The sequence below is a fragment of the Pseudozyma flocculosa genome (genome assembly GCF_000417875.1).
Source record: "Pseudozyma flocculosa PF-1 unplaced genomic scaffold scaffold00021, whole genome shotgun sequence".
Taxonomy (NCBI): Eukaryota; Fungi; Basidiomycota; class Ustilaginomycetes; order Ustilaginales; family Ustilaginaceae; genus Pseudozyma; species Pseudozyma flocculosa.
In genome coordinates, this window is record NW_006920889.1 from 167,319 (window position 1) to 187,706 (window position 20,388).

General features: G+C 63.7%; 6 protein-coding genes across 6 annotated transcripts in view; 1 reads left to right on the top strand and 5 right to left on the bottom strand.

The window, feature by feature from the left end:
• Nucleotides 1-3,372: 3,372 nt before the first annotated feature.
• PFL1_05675 (uncharacterized protein) lies at nucleotides 3,373-4,485 on the bottom strand (the record flags this gene model as incomplete). Its single annotated transcript, XM_007883211.1, has 1 exon — nucleotides 3,373-4,485. One exon carries the CDS (start codon nucleotides 4,483-4,485, stop codon nucleotides 3,373-3,375), a length of 1,113 nt encoding a protein of 370 aa, XP_007881402.1.
• A 1,886-nt stretch (nucleotides 4,486-6,371) lies between these two features.
• Nucleotides 6,372-9,050, top strand: PFL1_05676 (uncharacterized protein; the record flags this gene model as incomplete). The annotated part of the gene is made up of 1 exon (XM_007883212.1): nucleotides 6,372-9,050. One exon carries the CDS (start codon nucleotides 6,372-6,374, stop codon nucleotides 9,048-9,050), a length of 2,679 nt encoding a protein of 892 aa, XP_007881403.1.
• A 570-nt stretch (nucleotides 9,051-9,620) lies between these two features.
• Nucleotides 9,621-10,684, bottom strand: PFL1_05677 (uncharacterized protein; the record flags this gene model as incomplete). The annotated part of the gene is made up of 5 exons (XM_007883213.1): nucleotides 9,621-9,661; nucleotides 9,747-10,057; nucleotides 10,178-10,201; nucleotides 10,291-10,404; nucleotides 10,494-10,684. 5 exons carry the CDS (start codon nucleotides 10,682-10,684, stop codon nucleotides 9,621-9,623), a joined length of 681 nt encoding a protein of 226 aa, XP_007881404.1.
• Nucleotides 10,685-12,022: 1,338 nt separating this feature from the next.
• On the bottom strand, nucleotides 12,023-13,167 carry PFL1_05678 (uncharacterized protein; the record flags this gene model as incomplete). The annotated part of the gene is made up of 3 exons (XM_007883214.1): nucleotides 12,023-12,286; nucleotides 12,464-12,839; nucleotides 12,971-13,167. The coding sequence occupies 3 exons, from the start codon at nucleotides 13,165-13,167 to the stop codon at nucleotides 12,023-12,025; spliced, it is 837 nt and encodes a 278-aa protein (XP_007881405.1).
• A 3,567-nt stretch (nucleotides 13,168-16,734) lies between these two features.
• On the bottom strand, nucleotides 16,735-17,874 carry PFL1_05679 (uncharacterized protein; the record flags this gene model as incomplete). Its single annotated transcript, XM_007883215.1, has 3 exons — nucleotides 16,735-17,350; nucleotides 17,446-17,592; nucleotides 17,708-17,874. 3 exons carry the CDS (start codon nucleotides 17,872-17,874, stop codon nucleotides 16,735-16,737), a joined length of 930 nt encoding a protein of 309 aa, XP_007881406.1.
• Nucleotides 17,875-18,510: 636 nt separating this feature from the next.
• Nucleotides 18,511-20,388, bottom strand: part of PFL1_05680 (uncharacterized protein) — a gene marked incomplete at both ends in the record, with an annotated part of 3,920 nt that continues 2,042 nt past the window's right edge. Inside the window, one exon of the mRNA XM_007883216.1 lies at nucleotides 18,511-20,380. Within this exon, the coding sequence (XP_007881407.1) occupies nucleotides 18,511-20,380 (1,870 nt within the window). The remainder of the gene's footprint in view (nucleotides 20,381-20,388) is intronic.

A 20,388-nucleotide genomic window follows, 5' to 3' on the forward strand; every position in this document is an offset into this window, starting at 1 on the left:
CGGCGCGCGTCGTAGCCCGTTTTCGAAGTTTTCGATTGCTCGCGCGCGGGCTAGCGGGCTGGCAGCTCGGCTCCGAGTCCTAATCCTGCCAGCCAGCCAGCCTGCGCGCGGCCGTCCCTTTCTCGCCGCCGCTGCCGCCGCCAATCCATCCGCTGCCGCGGGCCAGAGATGCGCGCGCGCGCGCCTCTTGCCTTTTTCCCTCTCGGCCGAGACAGCGGTCAAGGCCTGCCAGCGAGGCAGCCATTTTCTGGCACGCGCGCGCGCTCCTTCTTCCTCCCCTTCCCACCACCATCTCCAACGCCACTTGACCGCCCTTTAGCTGTAGCCCACCGTCGTGCCCTTTTGTGCTGCTCTGCGCTTTTTCACCGCCAGCCCTCGCACCACCACCACCGCCGACGTCGACCTGCCCAACGCCATCGCCAGACTGCCGCCGATGCCTTTGCGCCTCAACCAGCAAGCTCCAGCTCGACCCTCGCGCACGGCCGTGACTGCTTTGGTCGGCAGCAATTGCTTCGGTTGCTTGCCCTTGCCCGACCTCAACTGCCGCCTTCGCCCGCCTCTATCTGTGCCTCGCTCCGTGTCGATGCTTGCCAGCTCGGGCCCACATCGCCAACATCTGCACTGCCGCCGCTCGCAAGATCGCCCGTAGATAGTAGTAGCTAGCTTAGATTGCAATGCAAAGGTATCGGCCAGCAAATGGAGGAAACAAGCGAGTCGTACTTAGGGTGGCAAATGTCAATGCTACGCCGCAGCAGCGCAGCGTTGCTACGGTCCAGGATGCTGGCAGCCGCTGGCAGCCTACGCTGCGCACAGCCGTTGCGTGTGCTACGCTTCTGGGAGCGTAGCAGGCCTACGGCTGCCAGCAGCAGGATGCACCACGGGCCTTGGGAGCGTACCAGCCCTACACTGCGGCATCGGCGGGCCAGCTGCTACGCTCCGAAGCGTAGCGGAATCGTAGGGCCGCTACGCTGGCGGAAGCGTAGCACCGGCCCAATGCCTGGCGCGTAGCCGATCTGCGCTAGGGGCTAGACCGTAGATCGGGTTACGATCGGGGATTTTCCGAAGCGTAGCGGCCCTACGCGCCAGAAGCCAGATCCCCCTTGCTGCTAGCTATGAGAGCGCAGGCATATTGTTGTGATTGAGGAGTCCAGCCTGTCACATTGCATGGCTTGCAGCCTCCTGGAGAAAGGCTGGACCGCCTAGTGCTGGACATCGACCTTGTCTACTGCCGTTGAGGCAAACACGGCCAAAGCCGCCCTCAACTTCCTGGGCGTCGGACGAAAGGGCCAAGCAGTACCAGGTCCAGCGGGTGCCTCCCTGTTCTCAGGGCCACGGGGCAAGTCAATCACCTGTTAGGCGGCTGCCTAACGTGGCCCGCGGGTGCCCGAGTCCCGAGGACGGGCTGACGGACGGCGGAGCCGAGCGGCAATTGCCGCAGCCGGTCCCTCGGCCACGAGGGGATCCCGAGGGGGCCAGTATAAAGTCCCTAGGTTCCCGAGGAGGCCCCTGATGGTCTCCTCGTCGAATGTACTATATCCTCTTCTCACTGGAGACTGGTACAGCATCGATATCCCACTCCTCCTCATCCCTGACCTCTCCGCGCAAGCCCACTACCGTCCTCGGCCGCTCGCGGTATCCTAAGACCCCGAGGGCCTAACATCACCCTCATTGGCACGGCGGCAATCGGCGCAAGCGAGTACCGACCGACTGCATTCCTGCCCATCCTCACTGAGGTGGCCATCGTCTGCACCCTTGCCTTGCTTCTCAGCAGGTCTCCTCTGGCCAACCACAAGAAGCCAGACAAAAAGGTCATGCAGATACTCTGCGCCGGGGAGGTATCGATTAGGGAACAGATGAGCGTTTTTGGCGAGAAAGCGTGGAGTGAGGCCACACTTCTCCAGTCAAAGGTGGCGTCAAGGGAAGACCTTTGGCAAGATCTTCCGCCCCTGGCGACCAGGCAAAAGGAGGGGCGCTTTGTCCGTACCATCTGGCTGATGGTGGATGGAAGGGTGGAGGGTACCACCTACGACGCAGGAAGGCTGGGAGAGGCCCTCAACTGGGAGCAGGGGCAGGTGGCCCTCGTCGCCTACCCTGGGGCTCAGGGTGCCCTACCTCAGGTGACCTTGGTGGGGAGGAAGGCAAAGGGCAAGAGGATCAAGGAGCTCTGGAGGATGAGCCCTTCTGTGCTGGCGGAGCGTGTGAGAAGTGAGATGGATGCCAGACGGAAAGAGGAAGAGGCGGGCGCGCGCGGCTGATGGCTGGGCCAAGGCTCGGAACTCGGATCCGAGCCCAGCCCGCCGCGCGACACCTTCATACCTCCTTTCAGATCCAAGAGCAGCATTCATCCTCAAGCTGCTGAGGAAGGACAAGCTTGTGGATGACGATATTGTGACCACGGCCCAAGCGGCTCTCAACAGGGCGGTCTACCCAAACAAGAAGAACAAGCAACCTGGCCTGTCCACCCTTGACCCCAAAGGTACCGTGCACACCTTCCTCCTCATCATCAAGAAGAAGGGCACGCAGGACGCTAACAGGATTACCGCCTACCCCAAAGGCGCTAAACACATCGAGGAACGGCTGGAGGGGGATCAGCTCAAGGATGGATCGCTCATCTCAGACATCCTAACCAGGGGGTGAGCATCTTTGTCCTGCCAGAAGAGACCTCAAGCTATGGGGTGGATGGGATGGATGCAAACAAGGCAGACAGGGAAGGGGTACTGGTTGTGGAGCTCTTGCTGCCCACCATCTTCACAGCAGCTGAGCTCCTTGATGTATGGTGGAACTACCTGGCCTTGCTGATTGAGGAGGGAGCATGAGACAAGTCTGAAGAAGCAGTGGATGAGGACAAGTTGGAGAGGCAGAAGTGGGCTCCTGAGGGCAAGAGGCACAATGAGCGCCCTGATATCATGGGCTTGGTGATGCCAGGAACATGAAGGAGCACGTTGCAGACAGACAAGCATCTCGAGACCAGGACGTCTGCAGGAACAATGCTGAGGTATTGCAACAGTCATTGATGCAGCAACCGATATCAAGGATGCACGACGCTCTAGCTTTTGTGATGTGGGGCGTGGTCTGTGCCAACCTTGATGCACAAGCGGCGTGTCCAGCCTCGTCGCGGGAATGTGGGGCCCGTCCTGCTGCGTATCTTGTCCATGATCACCGTGGGCGCTTCCTCGCCGACTGGACTGCCGGCCCTGGCTCTCGACGCACGGTGGAGACTTGGGACTGGTGACAAACATCTAGCATTATTGTTACCCCAAGCCGACGACGACCCGAGCTCTATGTACACATGTGCCTTTTCCTCGAGGCAGGGCAAACGGGCGCTCGCCACGTCTCCTGTGCGAGGTGGCGAAGCAGAGAGAAGCGAGGCATTCAGTCGGCCCTCTCGATCTGCTCGGGGAACTGGAGGCCGCCCTGCTTGCGGATCTCGTCCATGATCTCCATGGCAAAGATGCTCTCCTCGTGGCTGACGACGGGGCTCTCGAGCTTGCCGGCGACGATGCAGCGGGCGCACTCGTCGGCCTCCCAGAAGAAGCCGTGGCCGGGGATGTGGGGCTCCTTTGTGACGGGCTTCTGGCCCTTGAGCACGATGCTGTACGCCGTCGGGCGCGAGGTGTGGGTGCCGTGGACGAGGATGTCGCCCTTGTCGCCCTGGATGATGGTGTGGAAGGCGGGGCGGTGGAGGTCGACGCGCATGTTGACGGTGAGGATGCCGGTGGCGTTGATCTTGTCAAACTGGAGCACGCCGGTCGAGTCCTCGTCGACCTTGAACTTGGGGCTGATGCGCATCGAGCCGGTGACGCGCGGGCGGGCGCGCTGGTTGTCCGGGTGGTCCCAGAGGAGGGCGGTGAGGTAGGTGAGCGGGTAGATGCCGCAGTCGAGCAGACCGCCGCCGCCGAGCTCGGGGAAGTAGAGGCGGTGGTCCTCGGGCAGCTCCTGGCCAAAGTCGGAGTGGACGCGGTAGACGTGGCCGAGGATCTTGTCCTCGTGGACGAGCTTGACAATCTCGCGGAAGATGTCCATGAACTTGGTCCAGCGCGCCTCCATGAAGAAGAGGTTCTTGGCCTTTGAGAGGGCCGAGAGCTTGCGGATCTGCTCGGCGTTGATGGTGATGGGCTTCTCGCAGAGGACGTGCTTGCCAGCGTTGAGGCAGAGCTTGATCTGCTGGTAGTGGTGCGACTGGGGCGAGGCAATGTACATGATCTCGACGTCGGCGTCGCGGACCAGCTCGTCGTAGGAGCCGTAGGTCCTGATGGCCTTGGCCTCCTCGACCTGCTCCTTTGTCGTGTACATGCGCTTGACAAAGTCGTCGGCCTTTTTCTGACCCGAGGCCGAGCCGACGGCGACGACGCGGTGAGCGACGTCGGTGACGCCGCGGGTGGCGGGGTCGAGCTGGAGGTCGCCGACAAAGGTCTCTGCGATGCCGCCGGGCGCGAGGATGCCCCAGCGCATGACGCGCTTGTTGGAGGAACCGTCAGAGGGCATGTTGGGCTGTGGCTGCGGTGGTGGTGGTGGCGGTGCTGGGTGGAGAGGAGAAGATGCAGGGATGGTAGTGGCGGCAGGGACGGTGTCGATGGTGGGGTGATGACGGGGAGCCGCCGATGGGCCCAAGCCGCTGCTGCTTTTAACGTTGCTCGGTCCAGGCCCGACGACCGGGGCGCGGCGACGGCGACGGGGAGCGGGAGAGCGAGGAAGCAATGACCAGGCCGGGCCAAAGCGAGATGCGCCGGCTCTCCCCGCACTTTGGAAGGTACACGGTGCGCTGGGCAAGCAGACGTGGAGAGAGAGACAGAGAGGGAGAGAGAGAGAGAGAGAAGGCAGCAACGAGGGAGCGGTCTGTGCAGTCCACGGTCCGGCGCTCCCGTCGGCCAGGCCGACGCTGCTCGCGGCGACCTGGAAGCTCAGGCTGGAAGCGGGCAGCGGTCAGCCCAGCATCTCAGGGTCCAGGCCGGGGAGGTCCGCCAAGCAAGCAAGCAAGCAAGCAGCAGGCAGGCAGGGCTTGACCTGCCAAGGCTGGACTCGTCTGGCCCAGCTTGGCTGACTGGCTGCCCGCGAATTGGGCGAATTGCTGGGACACCGCCACCCTGCCGATGCCCCCGCCCGCTCCTTTCCGCTGGCTGGCCCGCTCGCCCTTCTTCCCGCTCGCCATCGCGACAGCCTCGAGGCCTCGACCGCTCATAGCATTCCATTGCTTCCTTAGACATTCTGTGTCGCTGCAAGGTTGCCCTGAGCGAGCTGTGATCGCTTCCGGCCTCGGCCTCGACCGGGCGCGGTGACAAAAAAGCCTCAGGCCAGCGACGACCCTCGGCCGTGGATTCCGGGGCTCATTACGACCCACCATCACCTCTCGTCCCCTGCTCCCTTTCGTCAGCCGCTCGCTCATCGCCGTGAGGGCAATCCCTTCGAGCGCGGCCTCATCTCCCATCGACACGCTAGCCGTTCCGAGCTTGGGAAGTACGGTGCTGATGGTGTCCCGTCGGCGCACCCGCCGCTCGAACGCCAAAGGAGCGGCGATGCCAATCGGCCCACCCGCACTCATCGGGAGGCTGCCGGACTCGCCCCCGATGGAACCTCGGTCGCGGCTAGCCTTCCGGCGCAGAGGGTGCGGAGCCTCGTCAAGCAAAGGTGGATTCCAAGAGGCCGTCGAATTGGCCGGTCACTCTGCGCTGCTACCAGGCGCTGCTGCCGCCGCCGTACCTTGACCCTCCCGCCGGCCTGCTCCCCACCCACACTCGATCTGTAGCAGCACATCGACCGCATGCCAGGCAAACGGCGGGCCAGGCGACCGACACAGCACCGCTCCGACTACTTTCGTCCTCCTCCTCGTCCGCAAGGTCGTGTCCATTCGGCGCGCCCACTCTGGCACGACTGCACTGCCTGGCCCAGACTCGGCCCCGTTTCGTGGCACCATCGGCCGTCAAGAGGCGCCCGCTCGCATCATTGCCGGTCACCAGCCTTCGGGAAACAGCCGGCAGCATCTGGCCCGACGACCCTGACCGGGGAATTCCACCACTCCGGCGCCCGTCGTACCGGCAGGCCCTGTCACTACTCTGGCTGCACCAGCTGGCCCTCCCGCTCCCTTGTCCTCTTGCCCCTGAAAGGTCGCACCGGCCTAGTACCGTGCCCGGACCAGCCCTCAAGTCACCGTCACAGCATGACCGAGTCGACTCGGGATCCAGCGCTCGGTACACGCTGCCCCGCTTTCCCGCACGCTGCCATCGCCCCGACGTCTACCTCCCCTGCCCGCCGCCCGCCGCCTTGGAGCAAGCCTCCTTTGACCACCACCACCCGCTCTATTGCCCCGGCCCTGCTACACCACTTCGCTCTCTGCTGCACTACCAAGCAGGAAGACACAGCGACGTCCCTTTGCCATGTCGCCTGGCATCGACTTTGACCGCCCTCACGATGACGACCTCGACGCCAGGATAGAGGCACAGCTATCGCAGCTGTCGACGACGGAAAAGATCCAGCTCACGTCGGGCGACGACTTTTGGAGAACGCACGCCGTCCCCTCGCGCGGCATCCCCTGCCTGAAGCTCTCCGATGGCCCCAGTGGCGCACGCGGTGGCGGCTCGTTTTCGGACCCAACCCCCGCCGCCCTCTTTCCCTCGTCGAGCTGCCTCGGCGCCACCTTTGACCGCTCCCTCGCCTACCGCATGGGCAACGCCATCGCCTGCGACTCCAAGAGCAAGCAGGTCCACCTCCTCCTCGGCCCCACCATCAACATGGTCCGCGACCCCAGGAACGGCCGTTCCTTTGAGACCTACTCCGAGGACCCCCTGCTCTGCGGCGCCCTGGGCGGAGAGTACGTCCTCGGCGTCCAGGACACGGGTGTCGGCGCCTGCCTAAAGCACTTTGTCGCAAACGAGGCCGAGCATCGCCGCCGCGTCAACTCGAGCAACGTCGACGAGACCACCCTCCGCACCGTCTACCTCCGCCCCTTTCAGATCGCCCTGGCCCGCATCCGAGAGGCCCACCGCAAGGGCGAGGACGGCGCACAGGCCCGGCCCTTTCGAGGCTCGGTGGCGTCCATCATGACGGCCTACAACCGCCTCAACCGCGTCAGCTGCTCGGAAAACGACTGGCTCTACAACCGGATCCTGCGCGACGAGTGGCGCTTCGGCGGGCTGGTCGTCTCCGACTGGCTCGCACTCCACAACCACGGCCTCAAGGTGACCGACCTCGAGATGCCCGGGCCGTCGATCCACCGCAAGGTCGACCGCGTCCTGCAGCTGATCAAGGATGGTGTCGTCACCGAGGTCGACATTGACCGTCGCGCTGCGGCCGTGCTGCGGCTCATACAGCAGGTGGCGCCGCTCGGCTTCCGCACGCTCGCAGAAGAGAGCGAAACCTCGCCAGAGATCCAGGAGACCGCCGACGTGATCCGCCAGATTGCCGCCGAGGGTGCGGTGCTGTTGCGCAACTCGGCCGGCCTCCTTCCGCTGGATCCCATGACCCCACCGCGCAGGATCGCGCTCATCGGCCGGGCCGTCACGCAGCCCATCCAGTCTGGTGGCGGATCGGCCAACCTCAAGCCGCAGCACGTCTCGTCACTCCACTCGGCCGTCACCGCGCTCCTCGGGGATCGCAGCGAAGTCGCCGTCGCGCAGGGATGCGAGACATGGTCGTTTGCCCCACCGCTGCCCACCGACCTCGTCTCGGGCATCGAGTTTGAGTGGTACAGCCGCGATAGCGAGAGCGGCAAGCGCGAGCTGCGCGGCAGGACGCAGCCGGACTCGCTCCGCTGGGATGCGAGCCTCAACGGCCTACCTCCGCTCGCCCGCGAGGGCAAGCTCGACGCCAAGACGTGGTCGATCACCGCCAGCTTCGACCTGCAATCGGACCGTGACATGGACTACGTACTCCAGTACCACGCCTTTGGCCGGCTCACGATCGCGACCGGCAAGGCGCCGCTGGTATTCGAGGGCGAGAAGGATCCGTTCGAGTACCTGCTGCACCCGCACCACTACCGCATCGAGCGGCGCCTCCACCTCGAGGCCGGGCGGCGGCAGCGGATCACATTCGATTACGAGCCCGTGCGCGGCCTGGGGGCGTGGGAGAAGCGCTTCTTTTCCTCGTTCGGCGTCGGAGGCTACGAGGTGCGCGACCCCAAGCTCGACATCCAAGAGGCCGCCTCGGTCGCCGCGTCGAGTGACCTGGCCGTCGTGCTCGTCTCGACGGGGCCGGAGTGGGAGAGCGAGGGATTCGACCGCGAGACCCTCTGCCTGCCGCGCGGCCAAAACGAGATGGTGCGCGCGGTGCTCGAGGCGCAGCCAAACACGGTCGTCGTCACGGTGTCGGGCGCAGCCATCGAGCTCCCCTTTCTCGACCACAGCACTGTCGTACACGGCTGGTTCGGCGGCCAAGAGTCGGGATCGGCGCTGTGCGACGTGCTCTTCGGCCAGGGCTTTGCACCGGCATCGGGCCGCATGCCGCACACATGGGCCAAGTCTCTCGAGGACATCCCCGCTGCCTCGCTCGGGCCACGCGGATTTCCCGGCATCATGGAAGACGACGACGATGTGGGGCCCAACACCTACTACGACGAGGCGCTGTCGATGGGCTACCGTCACTTTGAGACGCGCTCGGTCCGGCCCACCGTGTGGTTCGGCGGCGGACTCGCCGGCTACACCCGCTTCACCTCGTCGATGCGCGTCCGCGGCGGCGTCTCGCGCTCCTCGAACGCCGTGGCCGAGGTGACGGTCCGCAACGTCGGCCAGAGGAGCGGCAAGGAGGTGGTGCAGATCTACCTCGCAGACGCCTTTGGAGCGGGGACGGGGCGAAGTCTGGTGGCCTTTGACGCGGTACGGCTCGCGGCTGGCAAGGAGGCACGGGTCGAGCTGCCCATCAGGGCTGAGATGCTGTCGCGATGGTGTCAGGACGCGGGCAGGTGGAAGGTCCGCAAGGGGTGGTACGACCTCGTGCTCGCCAAGAGCGCCGACCCGGCCGACGAGGTGCAAAGGGCGCAGGTCGAGGTTCAGGAGGACTGGGACTGGCGCGGTCTCGAGGCGAGCGAGGAGATAGACGATCTCCCTGCGCCCAAGATCTAGAACGTTTGGAATGCGATGTATGTACAGCGCAGCACGGCACGTAGACAGCGGTCGATAATTGGGTAATCGACACGACTTCGATGCGGGATCGAAGGCGATAGACCCGTCAACGACGACGTCGTCGGCGTCGGTCAGAATGTCCCCACGACGGGCCGTCACCGCCGCCCCAACCCCAGGGATAGGAATGGTCAAAGGCAGGCTGGCTACCCTCGGCCGCCGGTTCGCTCCCTTGCGTGCCGGTGGGTTGGTGGGATGCCGCGGGCGCGCCGTTGGAATCGCCGGGGTGATGACGCGTAGCGCGACTAACGACCTGCCACAGTTCGTCACTGCCGCCGTGTCCTCCGCCATCGCCGCCCTCTGTATCCATCAAGTAAGAGTATCCGGCATCGGCGTCGTCGGGTTGTGCCGAGCCTGGGACGTCGTAGTGGCTCGTGTCGCCGACCGAGTACGGTGGAACGTGGTCCATCAGGGAATGGTCTTCCTCGCTTGATCCTCTGTGCAGGTGTCCGAGCTCGGCGCTGCCGCCCGGTCGGTCCGCGTAGTGCGGCTGACCGCTTCCGCTCGCCTCGCTCAGTCCCCACAATTGACCTCCTGGTGTCGTCCCAGCTTGCCTGTAATGTGCGTACGACGCGGGATCGAGCTCGTACCCAGCCACGGTCGACTTGCCCCTCCCATCCGACGCCAGAGGAAACCGACCATCCGCAGCAGCCGGGGCGCCAAAATGGCCCTCGATCGCGGGAGTATGGCCACCGGTCGAGGCGAAACCACCGACATGCACACCGGGATGAAGCGCCGGGCCGGCAGGACCGCGAGCCTGGTTCTGCAACTCCCTAGCCCGAGCTCGCTCGAGCAGCGCAACATGGACCTCGAGCTGCCGCATCTTGGTTCCGCGCTGGATCCTGAGCGAGACGCGCCGAGCTTGGCCCAATCGATCCGTCTCGGATTCCCGCTCGGGGTGCGCGGCGTCGTACAAATCGGCTCGGGCGTTCCAGTCCCGCACCTTGTTCCTGTCGCGCCACGATTCGAGGAGGTACATTGCGAGGTCCAGAAGAGAGGAGGAAGCGGGGTCCTAGGGCGGTCAGTGATAGCATTGTAAGGCTGTTTTGGACCGCATGGTGGAGGCGTACCGCATGTAGACCATGTCTTGGTAGCTGGGAAGAGAAGGGGAGCCGGACGAGGTCGGTGTGATCTGCTCAGTCGGGAGCTGGGAGATGGCGACGCGACGGGCGCAACGACTCACTAAGCCTCTCTGGCAGCCTGGTCCGAAGCAATCAGCTCCGGATCAACAGGCGAGATACCCAGAGTGTTGGCCAACAGTGCCCTCTGCGCCTGGTTCTCTTGCACCGCCATACGCCTGAGACGCCTCGAGTCCACCGACCAGCTTCGGCCGCATCAGATCAGTGTGCGGAGGGATCCGGCGACTGCAAGATGGAATTGACATACCTTTTGGCTTCGATACCCATCATCCGGTCGGCATCGGCGAGGACGACATCGACGGCGCGGTGGAAATTCGAGTGTTGGTACAGAGCTTCGACGCTGAGTAGGCTGAAGGCTATGTCTGGTGAAACGGCTGCGTTCAAGCGCAGATGCAGCATCCAGGTGAGGAGGATAATGACGGGCAGGTTTTGCTTCATGGCGACGAGGGGCACAGAAATTGTAGAGAATGTTGGGTGGAAACAGATGGGAGCGTTTGCTGCGAGCCATGCTTTATACGTGCTCGCTCTGGATGCTTTGGCTTGAATCTCATGAAGGGATGCTCGTGCAGCCGCTCCCCTCAAGATCGTCGCGACCTTCCTGACGGTACTGTTGCGGCCGCTGTTCACAAAGTGACGGAGCCTCGCGGAAACGCATCCGATGACCTGCTGCCGAGCTTACCAGTCGGCGCTGCACGCCGTCGCCCCGGGGACGTCCACAGCCCGTCATGTTCCTTTATACGCCGTTTGACTTGTCGGCGAAGCTTCCCGGGACGTGGCGTCGCGACCAACCACAGAACGCCGCAGGTGCGGGCTTCGTGGCGGCGCACCACGTACAGCCACATTGGAACAAAGTCGACGTAATGGAACGGTTCGTCAGTGTCCTTATGCCGCATCAGCACAGGCACCGCCCGGCCGGCGTCGGGCCGGAAAGCATTTCGAGATTTCGGGAGGCGTCGCACGCCACTTTTTCGGGACACGTTCCGAGTGGGTGGGAGAGCGAGCGGCGCCGGGTTCGATGCCGAGGGGGTGGCCGCTGCAGCCCCGTGGCACCGCTCCGATGGTTGCAGCACCAATGTCAACGGGGTCCGGGACCGGTTGCAACTCGATTGATGAAATCGTTCTCTCCCATGATCGGCTCCGGCGATCAGACTCAGGACTGGGAGGGCAAGGTTCGTTGCTTGCTTCGGTCGTGGCCGGCGGTGCCGTGAGATCCGGTGTGAGCCGTGCGGGGGTCAAGCTAAGTCGGCGCCGCTCCGGAGCTCGACGGAGTCCGTGCGGGACCCCGCCTCGTCAGTCGCGTGCGCGCGCCCTCGGCGCCGGTGCCTGAAACCTGGCCTGTCAGGTTGGGCCCTGGCATCGCCGCTGTGCGCCCGGGCACGCCGTCCCGAGCGCGCACGCTCCCAGTCCGCCGGGAAGCGCTAGCCTGCAGATTCTCTCGGTGCACGAGCGAGGTCGACGCATCCTGATAGCGGCGTACCACGCACGATGGATAGTTGGTGAGGGGACGAAAACGATCCCACAGTGGACGTGACATTCCCGTGATCATGAGAAGCGTGAGAGAAACAGAAGGGAAGGAGGGAGAGCGAGGAGAGACTGCCCCGAGCGAGGCGGTCCTGACGACCCGCTTCCGCCCCCTTGCGATTCCTCTAGGAGGAATTGAGAAGCTGCCCTTAGCAGTGCGATAGGGCCCATCGAGTCGACCGCGCGCCGAGCCCGTGAGAGCGCGATCTCGTTTTATCGACGCGCCGCGCCGCACCGCACCGCACCGGCGACCGCTTAGAAACGGTAGGTGCCCGAGATGCTCTGCATGCGCGAGATCTGGCCAGGGGTGAAGTCGGTGCGGCAGGCGTCCGACGAGTAGTCCATGTGGTTGTGCACGTTGTCCAGTCCGCCGCCGGGGCACGAGTCCTGGCCCGTCGGGCATCCGCGCGTGACCGCCGACTGGGGGGCAGTGTCGTCGACGCCGTCGCCGGAGCCCGAGCAGCCTCCCTGGAAGACGTGGTACAGGCCGAACCAGTGGCCAGCCTCGTGAACGAAGACCTAGTCGGCGTTGTGGCGAGGAAACGGGACGAAGAGGACGGGCGGAAATGGTGAGCGCGACGCGTCCGGTAATTTTTTTCTTTCTCTCTCACGGCTCAGCCGTTTCCTGTGCAATGACTGCAATTTGAAGCTGGTGAAGTGACGTAAGTCCGTCGTAGCTTCGGGACTCGGACTCACCTTGCCGGTGCCGTAATTCGGGTATGATCCGCCGACCCAGGTGTTGGCCGTGATAACCAGGCCGTCGTTCTTGGGGGCGCTGCTGTAGGACCAGGGGAAGGTGGCATATCCAAGCAAGCCAGAGTTGCCAAAGGAGACCGTGTAGATGTTCAAACTCTCAGGTCCGCCCTTGCGGAGTGCGTTCTTCATAGCAGCCTCAGCAGAGGTGCCCTGGTTGACATTGTTGTACCAGTTGGAGTTGACGGTAGTGTCGGTGCCGGCGAGCTGGAAGCTAAATCCGGTGCCGGCGTACTCGGCGTTCATCAGGCTGATCGTGTTCTGGATCTGTGTGGAGGTGGCCTTGCCCGAGGTGCCGTCGGTGATGACGTGCCAGTAGCTGTTGATCGGTCGACGTCGGAGCAAAGGAGCGGCGACGATGTCAGTACCTCTGCGAATTTTCCCCGCGCGCGGCTCAGCCCGACGCGTCGCGGCGGTAATAGGCGGTGGCGGCGTGCGCCCGAGACTCACACAGGCACGACGACGGCGGCACGCTGGTTGTCTCCGGCCTTGCGGGAAGCGGCGACGCGGTCGGCGATGTGCTGCTCGAGGGCGGGGTCGACGGCGCCGTTGTTACCGCAGATGTGCTGGGTCTCGACGGGCTTGCCGAAGGCCGTGGCGGCCATGACGGCCACGGTAGCGACGATGAAGGTGAGCTTGATCTGCATTTTGGAGGAGGAAAGGAGAGCTTTCTAGGACGTTCCGGTGGTCTAGGGCTGTGTGTAAGAGAGCGCGAGAGAGGAAGACTGCGATGGAGGATGGTCTGAAGAGGAGAGTTACGGGTGGACAAGGCCTTTATATCTCTACGAGCAGCGTATACGGAGCAGGCAGAGGATCGGTTCAGCCGGTCACCATGCCACCCCAAGCTAGGGACGCTGTCCGAAGTTGTGGATCGAAGCTATGCCGTGCTGCCCGCGGGGTAGATTCGAGTGTCTCGTCTCGAAGAATAGCGGCGATCGGCGTAAAAGCGATAGCAGATAGCGCGCGCGACATCTTCGCCTGCCACCCTCTCGATGTCTACAGCGCGCACACACACACGCTAGAGTAGCGAGGCGCATCGGAAAGCCCTTTTCCGTGTGCGCGGTACAGTACATACCCTACTGACACCGCGACAGGCCTCTAGCTAGGTAGCGCTCAAGAAGGACGAGCATGAGGCAAGTCAACGAAGAAGCTCTCGGTCGGGCCAGCAAGTCACCTGTAACTAGTGCGCAGGAGACGGCCGGCCTGTTTTGTCGGTCCGGCGTCTTCTCCGGAAGACAGCCGGTATCAGCAATTGCAGTACCGATTCCGCTGCATCAATCTCCTTTCTCACGAGACTGCGATGCTCAGACTCGGAGCTTCACCTTGCTCCCAAGCGGCGATCCGGCAGCGAAGTGGAGTCGGTCCGAGGGAACCGCCCTGGCCTCAAGCTGGCCGAGCCGCACAGTAGTGAGCCCCTGTCTCGTCTCGCTGCTCTCGCCGGCTCGGACGCCTGTGCGCTGAACGATGCCGACGATCAAGAACGAGGACGTGGGAATCGCAATGCTCTGCAGCTGTTGATAGATAGCTCGCTATCAAGCAAGGTTACAAGGGCGGGACGAACGAGCGGCGAGGCGGAAGGGCGTCTTCCGAGTGCTTTCCATCGTCGACTGGTCAAGCTCAAGGCGTAGCACAGTCTTGCGGTGAACAACCAGCTGCGCAGACGGCAGAGAGCGGCGGCGAGAGCAATCGAGAGCTACCCACTTCTGGACCGTCGAGCGAAGACAATAGCAACACTTGCACCTTCCGACTGTGCTTGCCGACCCGGCTGCAGCTCAGCCAAGATGTACCCTGGTCGGCTACGGTAGGCGATCAGGGCGGCGAACGAGAGACGAGAGCGACGACAGGTGAGAAGCGCGACGGTTCTTCTTTGCGACGCATCATGGGCAAGATAGGCGAGTCCAGCCGATACGCGGCAGTCTGCGCACCGGTCTTAGTCTTCCTCGGCGCAGATAATGGTAAATGTGAATTACTTCGGGCCCAGCCGTAGCAAGCGAGCTACTGTACGACACGATGCCCTTGCGTGGTCAAATAATTACATGGAATCGCTAGCGCGAAACGAGCGTGGCGGCGGCGAACGTGGCTGTCGTCCGACATTCGGGAAGAAGAACGAGTACAACGTACTACGTACGTACGTCGTTGCTAGGGTGCAAGCTGCGGACGGGGTCATGCCGAGCGCGGCAACGGACGCGGTCGAGTCCTTCTCGTTCGTCGCTGGCGTCCCGCCCACTTGGAGAGACAGCAAACGCACCCAGATGAGGAACGAGGAGGCAGAGTGGTGCACGACTGCGGATGAAGCTGCGTCGGGCTCGAGGTCACCAACTGGTTGGCTGCCCAAGCATCTGAACCAGGGCGTGCCAAGTAGCGGAGGTGACAGCTCCGAAGGGTGACGAGGACGATGCGCCCGTAGCTTCTCTGTCCATTGCAGCTCAAGCGTGACAGTACTCTACATACATGTACAGTGTCAGCAGACGGTGAACGGAAGGGCCGCTTAGAGTAGCGGTGCGAGGCAGATGACGGTGCGGGCATTGGGAGATCTTCGAGAGCGAGGGATGGAGGCAGGGCTTAGCCGTCGGTCAACTAACTGCTTCGCTCGTCAGGGTCCAGCGACAGCACAGAAGGCGAAGCTGCTGCGGGCGACTTCGGCAGCATGATACGCGGCAGGAAGGTCCAGAGCCAGGGCTGTACGCCAGAGAAAGCGACTGACCGAAGTGAGGGGAGGGGGCGTGCAGGTGCAGATGCCAAGCCTTTCGGCTAAGCACAGACGAGCGGCGGCATCACTCCCGGACCCCAGCGACCCTGGCTCAGCCTTCCTTCGCGCCGCGCCCTTCCGCCGTCGTTTGTCGTGCTCCCCGCCGTTGTGGCAAAGCGGGGCCGCGGCAGACATGGGAGATTGGGCGATGGCGACGACCGGCGCAGCGGATCCGTCCCGCTCCGCTCCGCCCCGCCTTCGGAGCGCCGTGTTCCATACCGACCTGCTTCACGCATCGTCGCAGCGCCGTCGTCGGCCCTCGCAACGATAACATGCGACCCCGCAATTTCCCTTCGTTCTACGGCGATCCTGCGCCAACCGCGCCCGTCCGCAATGCCTGCTGCATCGATACCCCCGCCGCCACCATTGCCGCCGTCGACGAATGATGCTGCTGACCGAGTCTGGGGAACGAGCAAACAGAGTTGCGACCCCGCCCGCCCTGTGACTGGATGAATCCCTTGCCTCGCCATGCCTTCATGCTCATCCCGCGGTGATTGCCCCGCCGTGACGACAGCGGGGGGACGTAGGAGGAGGCTTGTGCGGCGTCGCGACAGCTGAGATGCTCAAGCTCGGGCGCCACCAGGCTCTCACGGTCTCGCCACCTTCGCGCACGACTGTGTTCCGTCCGCGGATGCTTCCGGCAACTTGCTGCCCCTCGGGGCGTCCGTCCTGGATCTGGGCGCCCTTCTCGTTGCCTGTCGGCTTTCCTCTGGGTCCGCCTCAGTGGAATCACGGTCTCTGCCGGCCGGTCTGGCCTGCCCGCCGCGAGCCCCCGCCGCGCGATGTCGCACGCGCCTTCGCCCTTCCTGTCACTTCCCCGGTGCCTCTCGTCAGCGAGGACCTCTTCGCTCGATTCAGGGACGGGACTGCCACATCATGCGTCAGAGAGCCTGCCGCTGTACCCCGGTGACAGTCATGTGCAAGTCTGCACGCCGCCCGCGACTTCCCTCGCGTCCTACGAGCGGCGCCGTGACCCCCGCGCTCCTGGGAGGCATGTACATTCGCCGATCGTCGATCTCTTCGAGCACTCGATGGAATCGCGTGGCAGACGTCTCTGAATTGATCGCAGCGTTGCTGTGGGAATGTACACCTTGACCTCGGCGCTGGGCAGCACTGTCTTGTTGTGTCGTCGCGGCCGCTGCAGCATCGCACGGATTCCCGCTCGTCTGACGAGCAGAGTCCGCTGCAGTGCGTCGATCGATTCAGTGGCCAACATCAGCCTGCTTCGAGCTTGCCTGTTGCAGTGTCCTTCAAGCTTGCTGCTTGTTGCACTGATGAAGGGCCTGCTGCAAACCGTTGAGCTTGCCTCGTTGAGGCGCGTGATTTTTCCAAAGGGCTGAGGCCCAGCTGCTTGTTGCTCTCACAAGTCCTGATGGTCCTCTTGATGATCCCCTTGATCTGAATGATGTCTTTGGCTGTGCACATTCCCTCAGCAACAAAGAAGTCAAAGACAATGGCAAGGTGGTCAAGGGCCTGGATACAGGCAGGGATGTGCCTGGCCATGGTGGCTCCAGGCCGGAAGCATGGTAAGGATGATGGTGGTTCCCTTCTTGCTGGAGTCCGATACCAGGCCCTTGTGATCCTCCCTTACAGCCTTGATGTGGATGGGGGAAGGAGAGCCCTCCTGCAAGGTCTTGACAAGGCGGCTTATGATGGCCTGATTGTACTTGGGGGAGTCCTCTGGGGCGATGGTGAGGTAAAGGACCTGCAGAGCCACAGAGGGGGTGGTGGAGGAGGTGCTTGGGGCCGTGCTCGAGGAGGTGCTGGAGGTGGCAGTGGTGGCGCTGCTGCTGCTCCTTGATACCAGGGCTGTCGCCATGTCCTTGACGGTCGAGGGGACAAAGACCTTGAAGAGGTTACCTCCTGGGACCATGTTGAGGAGGGTGTCCAGCTTGAAGAGGGCCAAGAGGAGGCGTTCGACAAGCTGGAGGTTGTCGTGGGTCCTTGGGCTGTCCAGGACGTATAGGCTCTTGCTAGCCTCAAGGTGTCCCTGCTTACAGAGCCTCTCCAGGAGGTAGTACAGGAGGGTCACCTTGGTGGTGTCCCCCTTCCTCTTGCTGGCGACCTTGTTGTCACGCTGCCTGTCCACAACCTGAGCCTGGGTGGAGCCCACATAGAGCAGGTAGACCGTCTTGATGTCCTTGTTGGTGGCAAGGCCTTGACCTTGACGAGGTACTTGTTGGCCTTGCCCTTGTTGGCCTGGGAACAGCCGTTGGCGTACTGCTCAACCCAGGGAACAAGGTCCTTGAGGTCCACCTTGAAGGCCCAAAGGTAGACGATGAACTTGTCGTGGGAGGGGTTTTGTAGCTCCCCGTCTTGAAGACTGTGTCAAGGTCTCTGTATAGCCCAAGAATATGAGGACCATGGTCAGCCCTCCATCTCTATGAGCCCCTCACGTTTGTCAGCTCCTTGGCCTCAGCATGACAGAAGCTGCTCACCTTTCAAGGCTCTTGATGGACCTGGTCACCATGCCTCCCTCCTTGTGCAGGTGATCCAGAGCACCCTTCCCCTCCTGGCTCAGGTCCTGCAAGAACTCCCCTCTCTCCCTGAGGAACTCCTTGAAGGAGGCTGCCTTCCACAACAGGCAGTAGGTGCCCCACTCCATCATCTTGTGCTGCCAAGCAGTGGAGAGAGATGCGAGATGGATGCCGGAAAGGAAGAGGAGGCAGGAGGCCGCGCGGCCTAAGGCCAGGCCAGGGCTTGGGACTCGGAAGAGCCCGGCCAGCCGCGCGACACATCTTGACCTCAAGGTAGCGGTGGATGGTGACAGACATTGATGCTACAAACAAGTCTCCAGCAGCAGGCATGCTTTGATAGCAAGCAGCTGTGATGTTGCATCCAGGCCTCCAGGGCTCTCTGCAGCTGCTGGAGGGTGAGACCCCTGCCTGACATGGCACAAGCAAGAACATGCAGAGATCATGCTGATGCTTGCAACCCTGCCCTGCTGCAACAGTCCTGCTTGCACCCCAATCCTTCAAGCTGAGCCCCCTGAGGCAACAAGCATCACTCCGCCCTTTTTGGATTTTCCTTCCAATTTCCCTCGGCCTTTTCTCGACTGGCTTGATGTTCGGTCTACCCTCAAGCGCCTCAATTCTCCAAACGCGCTGATGCTCGGGCCTCAAACCCTACCACTCTTTGCATCAACGAGCACAAACCACACACCGTCCAGGCAGCACAACGACCGAAAAGATGCTGTTGAGATTCAATGCTGCAACCCGAATAAGGAAGGGACGAAACCTCATCACAGCCCGGCAGCATGACCGGCGCCACCGCCCTCCGGCGCCCACGGAAACGGCTGCATCCCCCTCCTTCCCTCTCCCTCCTCGTCCCGGCGCTGCTCGCCGCCACCGCCTCCATCCTGCCACAGCGCCGCCTGAGCCTGCTGCCGCCTCTCCCTCTCGATGCGCAGCTGGACACCCTGCCGGACGTAGGCGAGGTAGGCGAGCACGCCAAGCGCCAGGACGACCAGGCCGCCTTCGATGAGCTCCTCGATTTCCTCGTCGTCGGCCTCGTCGCCGCCGCCAAACTCGGTCCGCCGCGTGCTGTGCCACGTCTCTGGCTCATTTGGATCCCCCAACCCGTCTCCGGCGTCGATGCCGAGATCGTCGTCGGGCCCCATGCCGGCCCCCTCTTCGCCGATGCCATGACCGTGGCCATGGCCAACGCCGCCGCGCCGGCGCTCGTCCTCGAGCCTGCGCCGGTTGCGCTGGGCCACCTCGTCGGCTTCGGTGTAGGCGGCGTCGTCGGGGCTCGTCGGGCTGGCGTAGCTGGAAAAGAGCGAGAGGGCCGACTCGGAGGCGTCGCTGCGCCACACGGCGGCCCAGAGGGCGCGGAGGTGCAGCTTGATGAGGCTGAGCGTGACGGGCAGGTAGGCCTCGTCGTTGACGCCGACGGCCATGTCGTAGTAGCGCTTGGCCAGATGGAAATCCTGCCGCACCACGCCGAGCCCTTCCTCGTGCAGCCAGCCCATGTTCCAGTAGGCCAGTGCCGAGACCTGGCGGTCTGCGGCGGCCGAGTAGCACGCAGCGGCCTTGTCGTAGGCTGCGCGGCCCGGGTTGCGGGTGCCGATGCCGTGGAAGTAGTAGTCGCCCATCTTGACCATGGCGTCGACGTTGTCCTGGCCGGCGGAGCGCGTCCAGTGGATGAGGGCGAGGCGGTCGGTGCTGTTGTCCTCGGTGGCTGAGGGCGTGCGCGCGTCGAGGAGGGGAAGGCGGAGGCGGCGCTTGTCGCGGTCGAGGATGTAGGCGACGTTGTTCTGGGCGGCCTCGTAGCCCATCTCGCCGGCCATGGCCCAACCGAGGAGTGCCTTGTGCTTGTTACCGCGGCGCCAGGCGCGCTCGGCCTTGTGAAAGATGGGCGCGGCCCAGTCGCCGCGCTCGACGGCCTGCTTGAAGCCGGCCACGGCGAGGCGGCACCGGTCGGGGCTGTTCTGGGTGCGCGCCAGGTGGGCGTTGACGGTGGCCATGAGGTAGTAGGCCTCGAACGAGTTGCTCGACCGGATGGCCAGCTCGAGGTACTTGATGGCCGCCGGGTAGTCTTCGAGGTCGATGTGGACCTTAGCGAGGTTGATGGTGCCCTCGACGCTGCGCTCCTTTGCTGCGGCCTCAAAGAACTGCACCGCCTGCCCGACGTCGACGTCGACGCCGAGGCCGTCGCGCAGCATGACGCCGAGGCCGCTGTAGGCATCGCCGTCGCCCGTGTCGGCGCCGCGGTTGAGCCAGACCCAGGCGCGTGCAAAGTCCTGCCGCACGCCTTCGCCGCGCAGGTACATCCGACCAATCAGGCTGGCCGCCGAGCCGGCCTGGGGCAGCAGCGTCTGGTCGTCGACCTTGAGCTGCACATCTTCGCCCTTGTCGCCCTGCCTGGCCACCCACCCCGTGGGGCCGCCGCGGCCGACGAGCGCCGCGTCCTTGGGCCACACGCGGCGGGTGATGCGGAGCAGGTAGCCCATGGACTTTTTGTAGTCGCGCCGCACTGCGCCCGCCGCATCGCTGGGCGCCCAGATGCTGCCCTGGTAGTAGACGCGCGCCAGCAGCAGCATGAAGCGGGCGTCGCCGCGCTCGGCGTGGTAGATGTGGTACTCGAGCATGTCCTCGAGGCCCTGCGGATCGCTGGCGGT